Source organism: Alligator sinensis, unplaced genomic scaffold, assembly GCF_000455745.1.
Source record: "Alligator sinensis unplaced genomic scaffold, ASM45574v1 scaffold465_1, whole genome shotgun sequence".
NCBI classification, from domain to species: domain Eukaryota; kingdom Metazoa; phylum Chordata; order Crocodylia; family Alligatoridae; genus Alligator; species Alligator sinensis.
Genome location: NW_005841979.1, coordinates 1,781,232 through 1,799,355, shown reverse-complemented (window position 1 = coordinate 1,799,355; position 18,124 = coordinate 1,781,232). Strand labels below are relative to the sequence as shown.

General features: G+C 39.8%; 1 protein-coding gene across 2 annotated transcripts in view; it reads left to right on the top strand.

Annotated features, from left to right (window-relative positions):
• Window positions 1-18,124, top strand: part of NAV3 (neuron navigator 3) — a 398,015-nt gene that overhangs the window by 115,191 nt on the left and 264,700 nt on the right. For both annotated transcript variants that reach the window (XM_006021115.3, XM_014518732.2), the window contains exons 2-3: window positions 8,877-8,994; window positions 9,648-9,700. In XM_006021115.3, the coding sequence (XP_006021177.1) occupies window positions 8,877-8,994; window positions 9,648-9,700 (171 nt within the window). The remainder of the gene's footprint in view (window positions 1-8,876; window positions 8,995-9,647; window positions 9,701-18,124) is intronic.

Below are 18,124 nucleotides of genomic sequence, written 5' to 3'. Positions count from 1 at the left end.
GAAAGATACAACCTCTCCATAACAAAAACCAAAAGTATGGCTTATATTTATTATTATTATTTCTTTGCATCCTTATAAATCAGAAACTTGCTCTTCCATTTCCCCAATCTTTCCCAAAAAAATGTTGGGGAAAGGGGTTATTTTAATCCATGGGCCAAGTTATTTAATGCCAAGTTTCAGCATGGAAAGAATATCTATATTCAAGTTTTAAATCCTTAAAATGGGCTGTGATGGAAAACTTATGAGAAGTTTCACTGTAAAATCTGTAGGCTTGGTGCTGTAGGGCACTGATGTTGCTTCTATGCAGTCTCTGTCAGTGATGGCCTTTTTGACGTGGGGTGGCTTGTTGTTTCTGAATGGTACAGAGATTGAGGAAGGGAAAGTGTTTTTCATTTGACAACTTTACAGTTTCTAGTTATGTCTGAGTTTGTAGTTTATTTCTTTCCACTTATATTTAATTTGTCAGCAATTTTTGTAACCCAAAGGAAAGCCTATGTAAGTATTGTTCTTTTTTACTATTTGCTTGAATCTAAACTGCCCATTATGAGTTTATTAATGAAAGAGACTAGAAGACAAGATATGGAACTTATCCCAGCAGTTACAAGACACAGATGTTTCAAAGAGACTGAAACAGGAGGGTAATCCAAACTTAGAATGATGCAGTAATGACCAAGTCAGTTATTTCATTTATCCCTCAGGGGGTAATCACTAGTTTTATTTATAAAGTGTGTGTCTTCTCTAGTACTTTACACCCTTGCCTCGCTGTTGGAGATTAAAATATATGAAGAAATGGTCCTGCAGGCTGTGCATTGCCTCTGGTTGCCTGTGCGTAGACATGGTGATAAGAGAGCAGGTGCTCTGTTCCAGTCACTTTGGCTGCTGCCCAGGAGACACTAGGAGAGCAGGGCAGGAAGAAGCTACTGCTGCGCTATGCCAGAAGAGTTAAGTAGTGTCTCTGGTAGAGAAGCCTTACAGCTGCCACATTGGGAAACCTACACAAAGGACTCTGTGCCTCCTGCTACACACCTGTTCCTCTGGACTGGCACTGGTGCTGCTTCTCAGATCAGATCCTTCCTGTGTCTTGGAAGTGTTAAATTTTCTTTTCTGCCCGAGTATTTTCTTCTCATTCCACTGCCCTTGAGGAAAAAAAAAGAAATCTATCCTATCCTTCCTTTGTTTCTAGTTTTATTTTACTGTGTCACACTCCCTCTTGCTTATAAAGTGTCCTTGTGAAAGTTAATTGGTGTTTAATTTATTTTATAATATACAATGAACACAGCATACTTTTCCATCTCTCTCTGTGGCAATGACTGTTGCTGCCTGTTGCCTCTGAAGGCTTAAGGCCTATATGAATAATTGTGGTGCCATTACTGTCTTTGCAGTAATTACTATATGCGGTAGTACAGGTCTGTTAGAAATAGCTATCTGCATGATTGGGTTGCCTCTGCAGTATGAAGATCTAGCTCCTTCCTGTGGCACTGTATAGTTACTGCATGGGACTTGAAATCCTTACTGCATTCAGACAATTAATTCAGTGCAGCGATCAAACTTGTAAAGCAAATCAGCCCATGTCTCTTCAAAGAATAAACAGCTTAAGTTATAGGTGAGGGGGGAGGGTGTTGTTCTGTTGTGAGGTGGTGATTTTTTTTTTTCAAGAAACAGAATCCTACAAATGCGTGGCCAGTGTCATGCTTTTCATCTGACTTGAAGTTCATCTGGCTAAAGTTTGAAGTTTTTATACAAATAATGATTATTGGCTGTGAGCACTTGCACTCAAAAGCAAACAGGATTTAATAGGAAACCTTAAGAATGAGGCAGTGATAAGACACTACTCAGGTTGTTGGGATCATTGGTCCATAAACTGAAACCGCTTCCTAGAAATGTACCATGCTTGAAAAGGGTTGGGTATATGATCTAGAGATTGTTGGCAAGTCCTGTGTAGAGGATAATTTCTATGTATTTCCTTAGCTCTGGCATTGCTTCTACCTATTTTCTATCACTAATTATTTAAATTAAATTAAATTTAATTTAAACTGAGAATTACTGAATGATGTTAAGGGCCATTCATATATATTCCTAGTTAAAAAAACAAATTGTAGAGATTTGGATGTTTTATCTATTTTGTATTTGTCACTTAAAATAGTTTCTTTTCATTAACAAGTAATTGTTCTCATTTGCTCAGTTGGGATTTAATATGGGTTAACATTTACGGATTGTTTTGTTAAATGAAAAGCATTGGCTTCTGTCTTGCTTATAATTGTAATCACTCTAGTTTCAAATTATGCTTCAAATTGTGTACATATTTCCTCTCATGGGATTCACATAATGTCCCAAAGAGCTTTCTGTTTTCTTTATCATACAGCAAGCTGGGTAGAGAGACAGAAGCAACATTAATACTTAAAAATAACATCTCTACCGCAAGCAGCTGTTCCTGCCTGAAAGAGAGTGGATGCTGCCATACACCTGGGATGCATTTGATTTACAGCATTTACAATATTGATCTTTAGCACAGTAGGAGCCTTTTTTTATTCTGTGCCCAGCCAATCTCACTGCCTATGTTCAGTCTAATTAAACTTGCTATTCCATTTTTTCCTCTCTAAAGTCTTCTTAAAAAGTAAAGCAAATAAAAATGTTAGAGTTCCATGCAAGAACGTTAATGACCAGCCAAAGTGAAAAGATGGAACTATTAATAGTTAAGTTAATAGTTTGATGGGCTCGTTCTGCTTCAGCTGTGGGTTTCAGAAGATTCTGTGATTTATAGATTCATTAGATCAGAGCTTTTCACCTTTGCATCGCTGCTTCAAATCCATATCCTTGGAGACTGATGGTCTCATTCTCTTGTGGTCCAGCATACCTCAGAAGGGTGATCACAGGAAGTCTCTAGTATAGGATCTAATCTTACTGATGAATGTTCAGTAATCTTAGTTTGGGCAAAACTTTCATGAAGAGGACATGACCAGAACCATACTGCAATGCAATTATTCATGGCTACTGCAGTAGACTCATCCAGGTATGATAACCAAACATGCTAGAGCAGCCTTGTGAGTGTTTAAAATTACATTGAGCATAGAGAAGGCATGGGGTAGTATCAGAATATGCCAAGGCACTTAGGTAGTATGAAGTTGCCTATATCCTCTCCACTGTTTCATTTCTAAGTATAGCTCACGCAGAACACAGGATTTGGTTCTGTAAGTCTCTTTTTATCATAAGTTCTTTCCTGGATCACGTGAAGTAATAAATAATTTAGTAGTCTCAGTCATGGTCGCAATATGGAGGTGCTGTTGGCATGATTGTTGACTGCTTGAACAGACAATCCAAGCATTTGGAATTCACAAAAACTGAACAGTACTGTTCACGCCTATCATAGATATATGCTGTGTGGGTCAAGATTGTGGCATATTTGATCTGTGAGGATTTCAGCTGGAAACCTAGTTACTGTCTTCAATCCTGCAGAGAATGGAAAAGGGGGAGAAGGGTAAACAATGAGACTATTGCTGCTTTGTATTAATTACCCAAGATACAGTTTCTGTTCATAGAGCATCCTACATGATACATCAAAGGAAGAGTGGCTGGTGGTTACAGTGAGTTATGTATCAGGGCAATAGCCCTCCCAGTAAAGGCCCAGTGTACCTCATCTGATCTTGAATAGAGTTGACAATTGTTGTAAGGTCCAGACATAATTCAGTTAGCTATTTTCATAGCTATAAGCAACATTGACATAAATGAGTCACAGCAGAGTATGCTTCTCAATAGTGACATGGGGGAGATCTCTTCAAAATTGGAAAGCTTCTGTTCTGTGAAAAACAGAGTATTGCAGCTAGATTCTCAAACGTAAGATCTGATTTTTTGTTTTTAACTAGGTCTGTTCATAAAACTGCCTGATATGCGACTACTGACAAATGATTAAAGAACAGAATAAGGAATCAGAATAGTTCAGCCAGAGCCCCAGCTGCGTTCTGTCTTAAAAAAAATAACCTGAAAAAAACCAAAAATGAAATAGCAGCAAAGCACGTCATCTAACCAAGGTAGAAAAAAAACGCCACTATAAAATCCCAAAACAGAAAAATTCCCCTCTGTTCTTCAGTTTCCCTACTTCTAAAAAGAAATCCACAGGGATGCTAAATCTAAATTTTTTTTTATAAAGCATATGGAGATAAAATCACACAGAGGGTGTGATGTACTATTACTACCGCATTTTGGCTAACAGTAGATGGGAAATCTATTTGACGTTTCTCCCGGTTTTCACTTACAGCCCCGTAGGATATGTTGAAGTTCCTTCAATCCAGATTAATTTTAGAGTGGTATGTTGTAGGACCTCCTGTTCTCTGAGTAAATAATTCAGAATCTTAGTTAAAGCATCTCCTAAGAAAGTTATGGAGCAACAAATTGGAGTTTCTCTGTTCTTGTCTTAGAACTGAGATATTATAAAGCAGGTTGTATCAGTACACATTCAGCCAAGTGCATCTATTCTGTTCCTTATAGCAATGTGTGAAGTACCAAGATGAAATTCATAACTATATTTGGGTATTGGTGATTGTTTAATTTCCTCTACTCTTAAAGGATAATATGACAAGCAGTTAAAGAATGCAAGGGGAAATCATTTTAACATGAGAAGGCTGTGCCCTAGTTCGAATTGCCATGTTGAATTCTGTTTCACATTGCAAGTAGTTAAATCATCAGAGACTCTGGGACAAAGTTAGGAACACACACATACAGAATTTGTTCTTTTTGTTATCATATTGTTGAGACTCATCCACTATGGCACAGATAACATAGACTCCCTGTATGCCTTGTTAACAGTTAGAGCCTGATCCAGCAGATGAATAGTGCACTGTTAGTTTGTTCAAAGAACAGTGTGGTAAGAGAGGAGACTGTTAAAGGAAATGAGTAAGTTCATTCCAACAAGCAGTTATAAGGAAGCATTAGCAAAGTGAGTGAAACATTAGCAAAGTGATTGTTGGCTCTGGGAAGAGGCATAGCAATGACTAACCCCTGTTAGTTTTTTTGGAACTGCACTGTGCTTAAAGCAGTGTATAACCCAGTTTAACACATGGAAGAGAATAATATTTTAGGAAACATATTGAGCAAATACAGTTGAACAAATAACACAAGACGACAAAAACAAGTGTCATTTCCTTTAAAACATTAAGCACACTCAGCTGCCCCTGGGGGGTTCTCAGCACCCAACCCTGGAGTTCTGATCAAAGCTAACAGACTTATAGTAGCATGAGAGTGAAGATGTAGTTGTGATGGCCCAGAAATTATGGAAGAGACAAGGGCTTTTTAGGGTGATATCTTTTATTGGACCAACAATGTAGCTGCAATAAACTTAGACAATGCCTTGCTTCCAAAAGTTTGTGTACTGCAACTACATTGTTGGTCCAATAAAAGATATCACTCTAAGAAGTCCTTGCCTCTAGCATAATTGATCTACAAAATTGTTGACTTTTATTCTCTTGTCTGTCCATCTTCTACTGCCTCTGAATGCTCTGACTGCACAAGACGGTTGGTTTGTGTGTTTATGTGCGCTCTTCAAGAAATTATTTTAAGATCAAATATCTAAAGGGCTGATAATTGTCTGATAGTCATAACCTATAAAGACTAACTTCTTTATTTCACTTGACCTTTTCTTCATGGAGCTTAGACTAAAAAGAGTAGAATACATCACCACAAACACATTCTTATAGTTTCATACATCTGTCATACATGCTTCTCATTTTTTGTGTCTGACTTTGAGCAGTTGGATCCCTAAAAGAATGAGGTGAATGAGAATTGCATTCTAATACCAGGGGGAGGAAAAGAAGAAAGCTGCAGGTCCCTACAGAAAAAGAGGAAATGAAATTGTGCATTCCATCTCCAATGTTTATTGGTTTGGTATATTGCTTATGTCAGTGACTCTTCAATCTTATAATTTTAGACTGTTTGTAAGCAAAGGATCTTCTACTGGACTGTGTCTCCTTCAAATGCTCTAATCCCCTTTTTTGGCTTTCAAACCCAACAGTGTAGATCATAAGGGAAGTCTTTGTGGACCTCTGTTGAAGCCTTAACTTGAAAAAACACTAATGTATATGACCAGTATTTTTAAATACTGGTGGTTTTGTTATTTTTTGTTGGAAATATGTTAAAAATATCACAAAAAGAAAATGGTGTTTAATTTGGTGGGTAGAGTGTGTTTTTTGAGTTTGAGATGCCTGAAAAAACAGCTGTCAGGATGACAGCATGACAGCTTCACTGGTTGTTTTGAGAGAAGGATAGTTTGAATTGTAGACAAAATTAGGACTGGTAGAGTGGATGGTCTGTGGGTGTGAAGTACAAAAAAAGGAAATGCACAATAAAGTATTTATATTTGTAATATAACACTTTCACAATGTAACCTTACTGAATATTAAATTATGTATGTTCCAGGGGGTCAGTTTCATTGGAATAGAGGAAATAGTTCAGATGATAGTATAGTAATAGTTTGAGAGATTAGTTTAAAGAAATAAATAAAGTTGAAATCCTAGTAGTCCAGACACCATAACAGTGTGGGTGTAGTATAAGGTTTTATCATCCTGAATTCAGGATGTTCCAAGTAAGTGCTAATTTACTCTTTAGAGCATTCTTCATCACCATTTAATCATTCTGTATATGCCATGTATGTTAAAAACACTTTAGAAATATTGAAGAGAGTTTAACAACATAGTAATGGAACTATTTTCATTTCTCTGTCTCCCAAATTATTTTGAATGGGTAACACAATAGTGGATGAAATCAGAGTTTATAAATGCAGTGTGTTGTCAGAAGAAGTTTTCTTGGTTAATAAAAGCTCAAAGGTTCATGTCAGCGCAGCAACCCACCAGAATTTCAGCATCCCATATCCACTTTCCATAGCCAGTTACAGACAAAGGAATAATGTAGCTAACATCATATTCATCTGCCTTTGACGACCCCACACAGGCTGAATGACCAAGGTACCCATTTCCAGATGGGCCAACTGAGGCCTGAAGCCCTATCAAGATGTCTTAATCACTCTGCTACCCTGCAAGGAGAGGGAGAGCGGGAATCTAGGATTCCACCTAATATTTTGAATGGAAGGGTTCAGTTCCATTTCCTGAATTTCATGTTTAGAATTTTCACATTTTATAGTAGTCAAAATAACTGTGACAATTTTGAACATATCCTCAGATACTTGATAATAAAGACACTGCATCAAGCAAATTGTAAATTATAATCTGCGACATATTCCATTACCAAGTAGGGAAACAAATGTGCCTAAAAGTGTTCAGGAGCTCACAGAGTGTCCACTGAAAGTAGACTTTCATGAGTGTTTGAAGTGGAAATGCTGAGGCACCATAATTTGCCATGATGGAGAAAGGATGTTGGTCTTGTGGTTAGGAACAGGACTGGGAATCACACCTGGAGTCTGTTCCAAACTGTGCCACAGATTTCGTGTTTGACATGAATTAGTAGTTAACCATGTTGTGCCTCTCTTTCACCAGCAAAATGGGGATCCTGTTGCTTACCTGTCTCTTGAGGGTTCTGTGAGGTTAAATAAATGCAGGCTTGAAAAGCGAACAGAGATTATTGGGTGGAAGATGTGCAAATGTGACATATTCTTTCTTATGTTTTCTTCTAGTAGTGATATGCTTAAAAAGGGAGAAAAGGAAATAAAATGTTTGTATAGAATATTATTTTATTCAGTTCAGGCCAGAATTGCAACAACATCCCTGATATAACTTCTGCCAGTAGAGGATATTGCAGCAGTTAGAATGGCTGCACCAATCCTTATGCCAACATTGAAAAGTAAAAGCAGCCAAAAGAACCCCAAAATGGGCATGGCTGGCTGGGAAGGGGTTTTGGGGGAACTTTGCACAAAACATCTGTGCAACCTCAAATTGTAGTCAAACCTCCCAAGAAGCTTAGTGTGTCCTGGAACATGGTGGTCTTTGCCGTAATTTCTGCCTCTCAAAAGCTTAAGTGAATCTGGTCACTGTGTGTATTCTGCACATCCCCTTCCTGTATATCTGCATGCTTTTTAATCTTGATTCTTTATTTTTTCTGGATGCATTTTAACCTTTGGTTGACAAATGCCTTTTTGTGCTATCAAGTGGTATCTCCTGCTGAATAACATGAGTTGATCCAAGCCCACAGTCTCCGACCCATTTTCCTGGAGAACAAACACAACATACTCCTAGAATATGTGCTCTAATTTCAATAGCATGACTACTGTACATTTGTTGCTTTCAGTCTCGTATTTGCACAGTTAGCAGGCTTAGCCATAGGTGACAGAGCAAATGAACTGTCTCAGCACAGTGGGAAATTATGATTATTACAGGAAGTGAAGTAAAAAGATTGCTGCTTACAGTAACATGAATGACAAACCCAGTAAGTTCCTACCAAAGTGCGCGCACAAACTGGTGTTATGATTTCCTTTTAAACTCTTCCAGTTTTATAAAGTTTATGGTGTGTGAGTTGTGGGAGAGGGTGAACCGTGCATGTGTACATGTGTGCACACACGTGTGTGTGAATGTTTAGAGAGAGAGAGAGGTAGATATGGAGGGAGGTGGAGTTGTGGTAGAAGGGACTGATTTATGGCAGGGGTTTCCTTGATAGTCATAAAGGGAATTTTTGCTTGGTCACAGTAGTGAGTCTGAATCTTGAGGATATAAACTGAATCATTTCAAGTTAAAATTAAACAGAAAATGGCAGGGGGGAGAGGGTTGACTGTTTTTCTTGAAAAAATAAAAATGTTAAAACAGTTTCCTTTGGTGCTGACTTCTAAAAGTGGAATGTGATCCAGAATAGTTCTCATGTGTAAGCCAACATTTGTCTCAAGAATTTTTATTGTCTTCTTTCTCTCTGCCCTCTCCTTCCTATCCTCCCCCTCTGCTCTGCAGATTTACACTGACTGGGCTAACCACTACCTAGCAAAATCTGGGCACAAGCGGCTGATCAAGGATTTGCAACAGGACATTGCAGATGGAGTTCTGCTTGCAGAAATCATCCAGATCATTGGTAAGACCTATGCTTAAAAAGAAGCAGCATGAGCTTTTCTCCTTGCATCGGGGGTAGGGGTGTGGGGAGACAGGGGTACATAATTCAAGTTGAATGTATTTAATAAGATGATGAATCCTGAATAATACACTTTGACTTGGTCCATGTGTCTCTAATATTTATGTGGTTCATCCTTGTCTTAATTAAAAAATATGCTTATATGAAGATGTTTGGAAGTGGCTGTTTAACCATATTTTAAATGACCAGAACTATATCTAACACACTTTGAATTGTCACAAATGAATGCTCCATTAAACCATATGTCTCCCATGTGTGCATATTGCTAGCTGGAGTGGTTCATACTTTCTGGGATGCCTTGAAACTGTATCCTGACCCTGCAAAGACAATTGTGGAAGATTTCATGTCAGCAGTTATTCGTAGGGGCTGAAGAATTAGCAGCAACCTCCTTCGCACTTCCCGTTTTGCATGATTTGGCATGTGGAAACAACTGTTGCCAACAAGAGTGGTGTTACTGTACGGCTGTGCTGTACTTAAAAAGGAGCTGTGTGTCAACAAACCCAGGGCATTTCATTGCTTTATCTTTACTATACTTTTTCTAATTTTTCTTCTCTCATTATTTATTCCTGTTTTTTCACTTCATTGTTTTTCCTTAGCAAATGAAAAGGTTGAAGATATCAATGGCTGCCCCAGGAGCCAGTCTCAAATGGTAAGAATAAAATATATTTTTAGTAAATGTTGGCACCTCTGCCTTTTACTGAGATGATGTTTAATGGTAATCTTTCAATTAACTGTCTAATATTGTGCTTAATAAAAACTAACAAAATTGCTGTAGTCTTCCTGGTACTTTTTAACTATGTTTGGTGTTTGTCAGTTCACTTTGGCAGAAGCTAGTTTAGGATCTCACAGTAACTCTGCAACTAAACTTCATGACTCAAATATAGTATATAATGAACTGCTTTAACAGATCTGCTATTCTTCTGATCATCCAGATAATTTCATTTAACTTCTTTTTTTAAAGGCAGGAAAGCCCCAGAACAAATTTTAAATGGAGTCTTTGTGTCTGAACAACTGGTTTGATGAATGAAGCTTGCCAACTTATTTTTAATATAAGTAGCCTTTGGATTGCCCACTGTGAAGTCCAATTTAGATGCACTGACTCCAAGATCTTCAGAAATAGAACTTTAGGCATATAGCTTTCTGAGCTATCACTGGCAGGCAGCTAAAATCATTATAATACTGTCAGGGAACTAGTCTTATGTGACTGTGATTTAGATGAAGGATTATTACATTTCTTTTACAGTCTTTACTGGTTTAGTAAACTGGAGGCTTAATAAGAGAATGTTCAAAAGTGGCAGGTATACAATCTGAATTACAATAACATCTCTATTTATCCAATGAAATGGTTTGGTATTAAACCATGTTGTCTTTGTACGGCTCAATAGATGCAGGCAGAGGATTTTTAGCTGTTTATTCAGACAAAAACATTGTGTGAATAAGCTGCAAATGCTCACTGCTGGCAGAGTTTTGGGAGTGAGACACTTTTGGTGAGGTTGCATGCTAACAAACTGCTGAAACAAGGCTTCTAAATGGAAGTTGGAGATTATCAAAGAAGAAGTTGCATTTATATAACTGTTTCTAGTGAAAGCTATTTTTTTCCTAAAAACTTGGGAAAGAAGAGTTATTGAAACGTTAAGTAAAATTTTAATCACTGAGATTTTTGACCTTTTGAAAAGAGAGCCATAAGAGCAGACAGGATGCTTCTAATTTTCTCTATTTCTGGCTTGCTAACTTTTCATAACATCCATAGTAATGGACAGCATTTGTATTACAGCAACAGCTCACAGTCCTAGCTGAGATCAACTCCCACTGTGTTAATCAGTATGCAGAGAATTATTAAGAGAGGTGTCCCTGCCCTAAAGCACTTACCTTATACATGGGCAAGACAGTTGTTATGGAAACCAAGGCACAAAGAAGTCAAGTGATTGTTCCCAAGATCAGTGGTCAAAGTTGTGGTTTGAAGCCACTCCAGTAGGCCAAACTGTTGTCTTAGTTAGCTTTTCATAGCACTTTAAGTCTGTAGTTCTCAATGAAGCTTGCCATGCTTAGGCACTTTTATCCCCATTTTTCAGATGGAAAAACTATGACACATAATTTTGAGAGGATAAAGGTCCACGGGGCTCATATCTGTAGTCATGAATACCAGGTCTTGCTCTCTCCCTTTAGAACGTCAGTTTGCCTTATCTTTGGTTTTGTGCCATCATTCAGCTGTTGCCTTTACCTCATGTGATGATCACAGTGAGATCTGTTTTCCTTTCCTTCCTTATATCACAGCACAATATAGAGCTCTTCTCCCTTGTAGCTCCCCACTTTCCCTCTTCAGTTTGTTTCATATTTCTAAGTCAGCTTTCTACATTATTTTCAATAAAAGTACCACAGGGCAACATTTCCAATATTTCTTTTTACTGGGAATTGTTTTTGTTTCGCATAAGGCATAAGTTAGATATAGTAAGACTGATGCATATGCCCACTCTGGCTATTTTGTGTTTTTTACACCACAAAACAGTCAGAAATTATCATAGAGGGACTCCTTTCCATGACTGTAGACACAGGTGGCATGGCCCAGGGCACACTCCTGCTTCTGTAATACACTGCTGCTAGAAATGCTTTCTGAGGTAACTGAGAGCTGCCAGCCACGTGCACTTAGCAGAAATCACACACAGAATTAACCCTTCATACTTTTATTTCTGAATTTTAAAAGTACTGTGGGTGCTTTGTGGTCTCGAATTGGATTCTCTGAAGATTGACACATCAGCATTCATTAGTCTTTGTATTTAATGCAAGGATAAGATCTGTACATTTCACCACAATGGAGGTAGACTGTTTTTTCCACCCTCTTTTTACTTCATACTACCTCTTCTGGACTCCAACTCCACAACCTGATTAGCAGGGATCCAGGTTTTCTCTGATAAAGAAATTGCAGGTTCTCTATTAAAACCCCCAAAATCCATGCTTAAAATGAAACCCCTCTCTCTCTCTCGCCCTCCCTCTGTCTCTATATGCAATTGAACACAATGTTTTATTGACATACTTACAATTTTAAAGCAATTTGGAAGCCAACCAGTGCCTTGATCACTATAATAAAATAAATTCTAAATTTCTATTAATGTTGATGTTTGAGTTTTGGGTTTTGTATCATGGAAAATCAGAGCTCCCCCTTAGGTCAAAGAACACACGTCCAGGCCCCACACTCCCAAGCCACAGCCCCCCTGCCCTGTTGGTGCCTGTCAACCTACATCCGCCCCATGGCCCCCTGGTTCTGCTAGTGCAGGAGGCAGGGGCTGTTGCAGCATAGCAGAGTGCAGAGCCCAGCTCCCTCTCCCTCTCCCCACCATAGGCATCATGGCCAGAGTGGAGCCCATGGGGTGGGGTGCAGGCTGTCTGCTGCAGGCTTGGGCAGGGGGGATGGCTTCTCACTGTTGCATGCACTCCCGGGGCACAGGGGGGCACGTGTCCCCCAGATCTGTGTGCTGGGTGGGGGCAGGCTGCCTGTTGTGGGCTCAGGCTCCCTGCCTTGCTGCCCTCCCCCAGGGCTTCGGGAGGGACCAAGCATGGCAGGGCATAATGGGACTGGTCAGGGAAGCTTGTTGGTGCTGCGAGCTTTGCGCTGCCATGGTGATGTGCCCCCTAACCTCTCTGCAGCCATGAGGGGCACCGCCCCCTGCTGCTGTTGAGTGGGCAGGGTGCACATCGTCATGGTGGTGTAGAGCTCACAGTGGCAACGAGCCTCCCCATCAAGCCCTGCTCTGTCCTGACATGCTGGGTCTCACCCACTGGGCTGTGGAGGTCCTGGGGGAGGGCAGCAGGGTGGGGAGCCTGAGCCTACAGCAGCTCACATCCACTCCCACCCCACCCCACACACAAATTTGGGAGTCACAGGTCCCCCATAGCCCCTTCCCCCAGGAGTGAGTGCAGCTGTGGGGAGTTGGCCCCGCTCCCCCTCCACCCACCCCGATGAGCTGCCAGCAGCCCCATCCTGCTCTGGGGTCCTGCAGCCATGCATTCCAGCCCCAGGCCCTAAGCCCCATGCCCTGCCTGGCTTCCCTCCCTCTCTCCTTCCCTTCCTATGAGGGCCTTAATACCCCCCACCCCCACATCCTACCTGCAGTAGCTGCTCTCCAGGCTGCCTGGGGGCTACATGCATCCACATGCCCATGGTGCTCTCCTGCCAGACCATGCTCCTCCCGCTCCCCCCAGCCTCTTGCAGGATGAAACTCTGCAGAGAGCTCTTTGCAAAAACTGTGTGTTTCTTTGTTAAAATGAGAAAACACTGTTTTTCTCAGGTAAAGGGGAGAATCCACGTTTTTTCTGATTTTTCCTTGGGAAGTGGAAAACCCTGATCCCTGCTGATCAGTTTACTCTGACTTGCATTGAGAAAGCTATTTTAGACTTGCTGATTTCCTCCAATGAACAGGGAATTTCAAATTAAATGAATTTTCAGTAACCAGAAGTTGTCAGCCATCCTTTAAAAGCAAACATAACATTTCAAGTGCTGAGTCTACATTCTGTACACCTTTTTTCAAAGTGCATTTATGTGGTCTAGTCAAGTGCACTGCCTTATTATATTTTCCACTAACTTTCCTCAGCAGTGGAGTGGAGTGGTCTAGCCCATTCTCCCATTCTTTCTATTTCAACAAATCATTCAAATAGTTGGAATCTGCAGAAAAATAAAATGTAATCATTTACACAATCTTGTTTGAAGTTAATTTATATTTCTTTCAAAATATGGACCAAAAATGTAAGGTATCTAACTAATTTTTTTGTCATAGTAATATCCTGTATGTTTTTTCAATGGTGTTTGGGTATTTGGAGAATCCATCAGAGAAAACCCTTCAGGGTTTATCCAAACTCACTAATTTGCATTCTCTGCAGAGGTTTTTATCAGCATGAGGCATACAGATGAGCTTCTTACCCAATAAGAGGTTCAACCCAGTCATTTGTTCCTCTGAATCCAAGAAGTATTTTTCCAACTTTGGAATTCTGAGTTGAAGAGAGACTTTCCCTCTATTCAAACCACAGCACTAATGTAAATGTATTTGCTAGGCTCAGAGAAAATTAAGAAGGACAAAAGTTCTCTCAGATGTCTCTCTCCATAGAAACTTTCTGAATGTCATACAAAAAATGCAGCTTTTTGAACTCCAGTAATTTTCCCTCTTCCCTTCTTTCTGTTATCCATCCTGGCAAATTTATGAGATCTACGATTTAATGTTTCCATTTTTAGGAGTACCATCATGATAACATTCTCTCAGTATTTTATTCCTGGTATTTATGCTCATTTAGAAAAATGACAGAATGTCATCCTCTTTTACTCTGCATTTGTAAAAGAAACAAAGTTCAGAACAGAAAATGTTCTAAGGCTCATTCAGTAAAGGCCTGCGTTCTATGTGATTTACGGATCCCAAAATCTTATCTTCTTTTTCTTTCTCAAAAGCTGTAGTAACCATTGTTCTTATGTTCTAATCTTATGAAGAAATATTTTCCATTTATGCCATGTCATGAGCATGTAATCTTCCCATATGAAGTTTTCTAAAAGCAAATATGATCTTGAGAGTGCAGATATAGAAAGGATATTCTATCCAAGTGAGTAAGCACTCAAAATATAACTTCTGTCCACCATTAGTCATTGTGCCAGCAGCAATTCCTAATTAACCAGAAACAAAAGAATCCCTTTTTTAGTGTTGTCTTTGGCTGTTGTCCATTTTGAAAGTGACTTTAAGATACCACCTCTATAGCCAGAAATCACATTTTAAAATGCTCTGTTAACACGTAAGAGAATTTAGAAAGATAGTCTTTCAAACTCTTATACATAACAATAATTTCCTCATCAAAAAGAGTAAGAACTTTCTTTAGAAATTTAAGAGAAGCAAAAAGATTGCAGTGAAGAAGCAATGTGTGGTTGATTGAGCATGCAGGTGATTGGAGCACAGTTATCTGGCCCTCTGTAGTATTTCATATTGAATGCCAAATGTTCACATTTCACAGTGAAACAACTGCTCATTATTTAGCATACACAAACTGCAGGAAGAAACCAATAACAACCAAAAAGTAGCTTCATAGTTGGTATGTGAGTTGGGTTTTAATGTCTTTTTATTATGGTCCAAAGAGTAGAGAAAGTGGGATTCTTTTAGCCTGTCTTCATGGGGATGTTAAAAAAATGTTGGAAGACCTCCAGTTTTCTGTCTCTAAATGGATCAGATCAAACACATAGTAGGAGTGCACGGCATCTGATTAGATCCCTCCTGGAGGCCTCAGTGAACATTCAAATGATTCCTCAAAGTTTTAAACTGAAAATTAGGGCTATGCAAAGCTTCAGTCCCTGATTCGATTCAGCAGAGATTCAGCCCAATTCGATGGCCAAATCTCTGAATGTGAATCAAATCAGAGGACCCTTTAATTTCTCTGAATTGAATTGGAACTCTCTGAATCTATTCGGAGAGATTTGGAAAGTTTTAGAGATTTGGACGTAGAGACACCTTTAAATGTTTTTTCTGCATACCTCTAGGTATCTGGGGCTTGTGAATGCTGAGATGCCGGGGCTCATGGAGTGTCCCACAGAAGCACGTGGAGCTCCCCAGCATGCTCAGCAGCAGACCTGGAGGTGGACCAGAAGCACTTCTGGTTCACTTCCGGGGCTGCCGGGAAGCATTCGGGGGGCCCCCCCACACCCACCTGGCTTGGTGACTGGTGTTCCCTGGGTCTGGGGGGCACCCGGGGTTACCCTGTGGCCAATTGCTGAGCTGGAGGGGTGCAGGGGGGGTGGGCCCCACACACACCCCAGCAGACCTGGAAGTATACCAGAAGTACTTCCGGTCCACTTCCAGGTTCGCCGTCAAGCACGTGAAGGCCCCCCTGCACTTCTTTGGGACACTCCATGCACCCCAGCATTGCAGCCATTGAAAGCCACACCTGCTACCTCAAGGTATATAGAAAAAACTTTTAAAGCTGTGTCTATGTCCAAATCTCTGATTCTCTGAATCAGCATCAAATCTTCAGATGCGGATTCAGCCAAATCAGGGACAGTGATCCAAATCAATGAATCAAATCACTGTCCCTGATTCGGGCTGAATCTGAATCCAAATTGAATAGGGCCTGCTTCGCACACCCCTACTGAAAATCCTTTTTACAGTGACATTTGCAATGTTGTCACTTGATATTACAAATCCTTCCCAAAGCTCTAGAGAACTAACATTCTCACCTCAGCTCATGCAGTCTTTGCTTTTACCAATTTCCTTCAATATAAACCAGGCAAACAAATAAAATTACAGAATTATAGTACTTCTTTTTCATTTTTGGTTCACCTGCAGAGACTTGTTATTGCCTTTAGTTAGATGTTTCTTTCCTCCTTTGCAGTTGGGTCTCACTACTTGCTACTTCCTGGGTGCATCTAGACGAGACACTTACTGTGCAGTAGCTTGTTACTACTGTGCAGTAACATCACTGGGCACAAACCGTGACAAAATACTACTGTGCAGTAGTAACGAGCTACTGTGCAGTAAGTGTCACTAGGTAACTGTGCCGGGACGCTACTGCACAGTAATCCTAGTTACTGTGCAATCACTTAGTACTTGTTTATGGAAGTACTAAATGACGGTGCAGTAACAACTGCACAGTGGGCATTTTGCATAGATATGCCCCCTGTGAGTTTTGTCAAGATCACTAGATGGCCATATGTGAGCGTTTCCCTACCTGTAATTTTTACTTTTTCATAAAAAGGGATAAAACAAGAGCCTAGCCCTATAGTGAGTCTTCTAATAAGTAGATAGAGGAGATTTAGTTTTAGTTATTCTGGATTTCTTTACGACTTTAACTAATATTTTCTACACGTGTATGTAATTTCAATCTTGGAGGTAGTTTTCTGGGGTTAAAATACAGGTTTGCTGCAGTCCAACTGAGGGAGTCTAAATTTAACGAAGATGGTAGGTCATGCTTGTGTTCTGATTCTGAATAAGTGTTCAGGGTTGAAGTGGATAAGCAGTTGCATATACACTCTCAATGCAGTGCTGTAGTTAAGTGAGCTAACATAATCCTTGGATATGTGAGTAGAGGATTATGCTATGGAACTTGGTATCACTATATATGGCATTAAAGGAGGCCACTGCTGGAAGTGCATGTTCAATTCTGGTGTCAACACCTAAAAAACCATGTTGATCAACTGGAAAGTTTTCAAAAACAGAACTCTAAGAATGGCTTGGAAAACAGACAATGGGTGTAGTTTATCAAAAGGGAAGGTAAAGACTTGTTTTGCCTTATCCCAAGTAAGGATACATTTCTGATGGTAGAGGACATTTAAATCTAGGAGACAAAGGGTAAAGATTAGAAACTGAAATTAGAAATAATGTATAAATTCTTATGAATTTAATTAACCCCCAGATCAATTTACCGATGAACATGGCAGATTTACTGTCACTTAAAGTTTTAAAATCAGGATAGAACAGTGATTCTCAATCATGGTGCCATGAGATCCTTTAAAGGGTGAAACCGAGTGACATGCAATATAGCATTATTAGGTTTCAAACACCTACATATGATTCACAGAATAAACCTAGAGATTTCAAATAGGAATCCAGTGTAAAAAACATAGTTATGTATTATGGTCCTTCTGGGTTATTTGCAGCAGAAGAATTGTTTTATTTTTCATAGTCAAAAAATAAGTGAAAGCTAAGAGCTCTTGTTTTCCAGTTGTGGGGCATGACTCTATGAGGGCTGCCCTGAGTATAAAAAGGTTGAAAAGGTAGACCTTTTTTTCTAAATGGTATGATTCAGCAGAACAAGTAGTTTATGGATTAGCTGATAGAACTACTAGTCTCTCATGTACGAGATTAGACATAGTTTCATAGTAGTTAGGGGTCAGAAGGGACCTGAATAGATCATCTAGGCTACCCCCCCGCCACTGGTTGGAGCACACGCTGGGATCACATGACCCTAGATAGGTGTTCATCCAACCTTTTTTTGAATTTACCCAAGGTAGGAGTGAGGACCACTTCCCTAGGAAGTTGGTTCCAGATCCTAGCTACCCTGACAGTGAAATAGTGCCTCCTAATCTCTAACCTGAACCTATTCTCTAGCAGCTTCT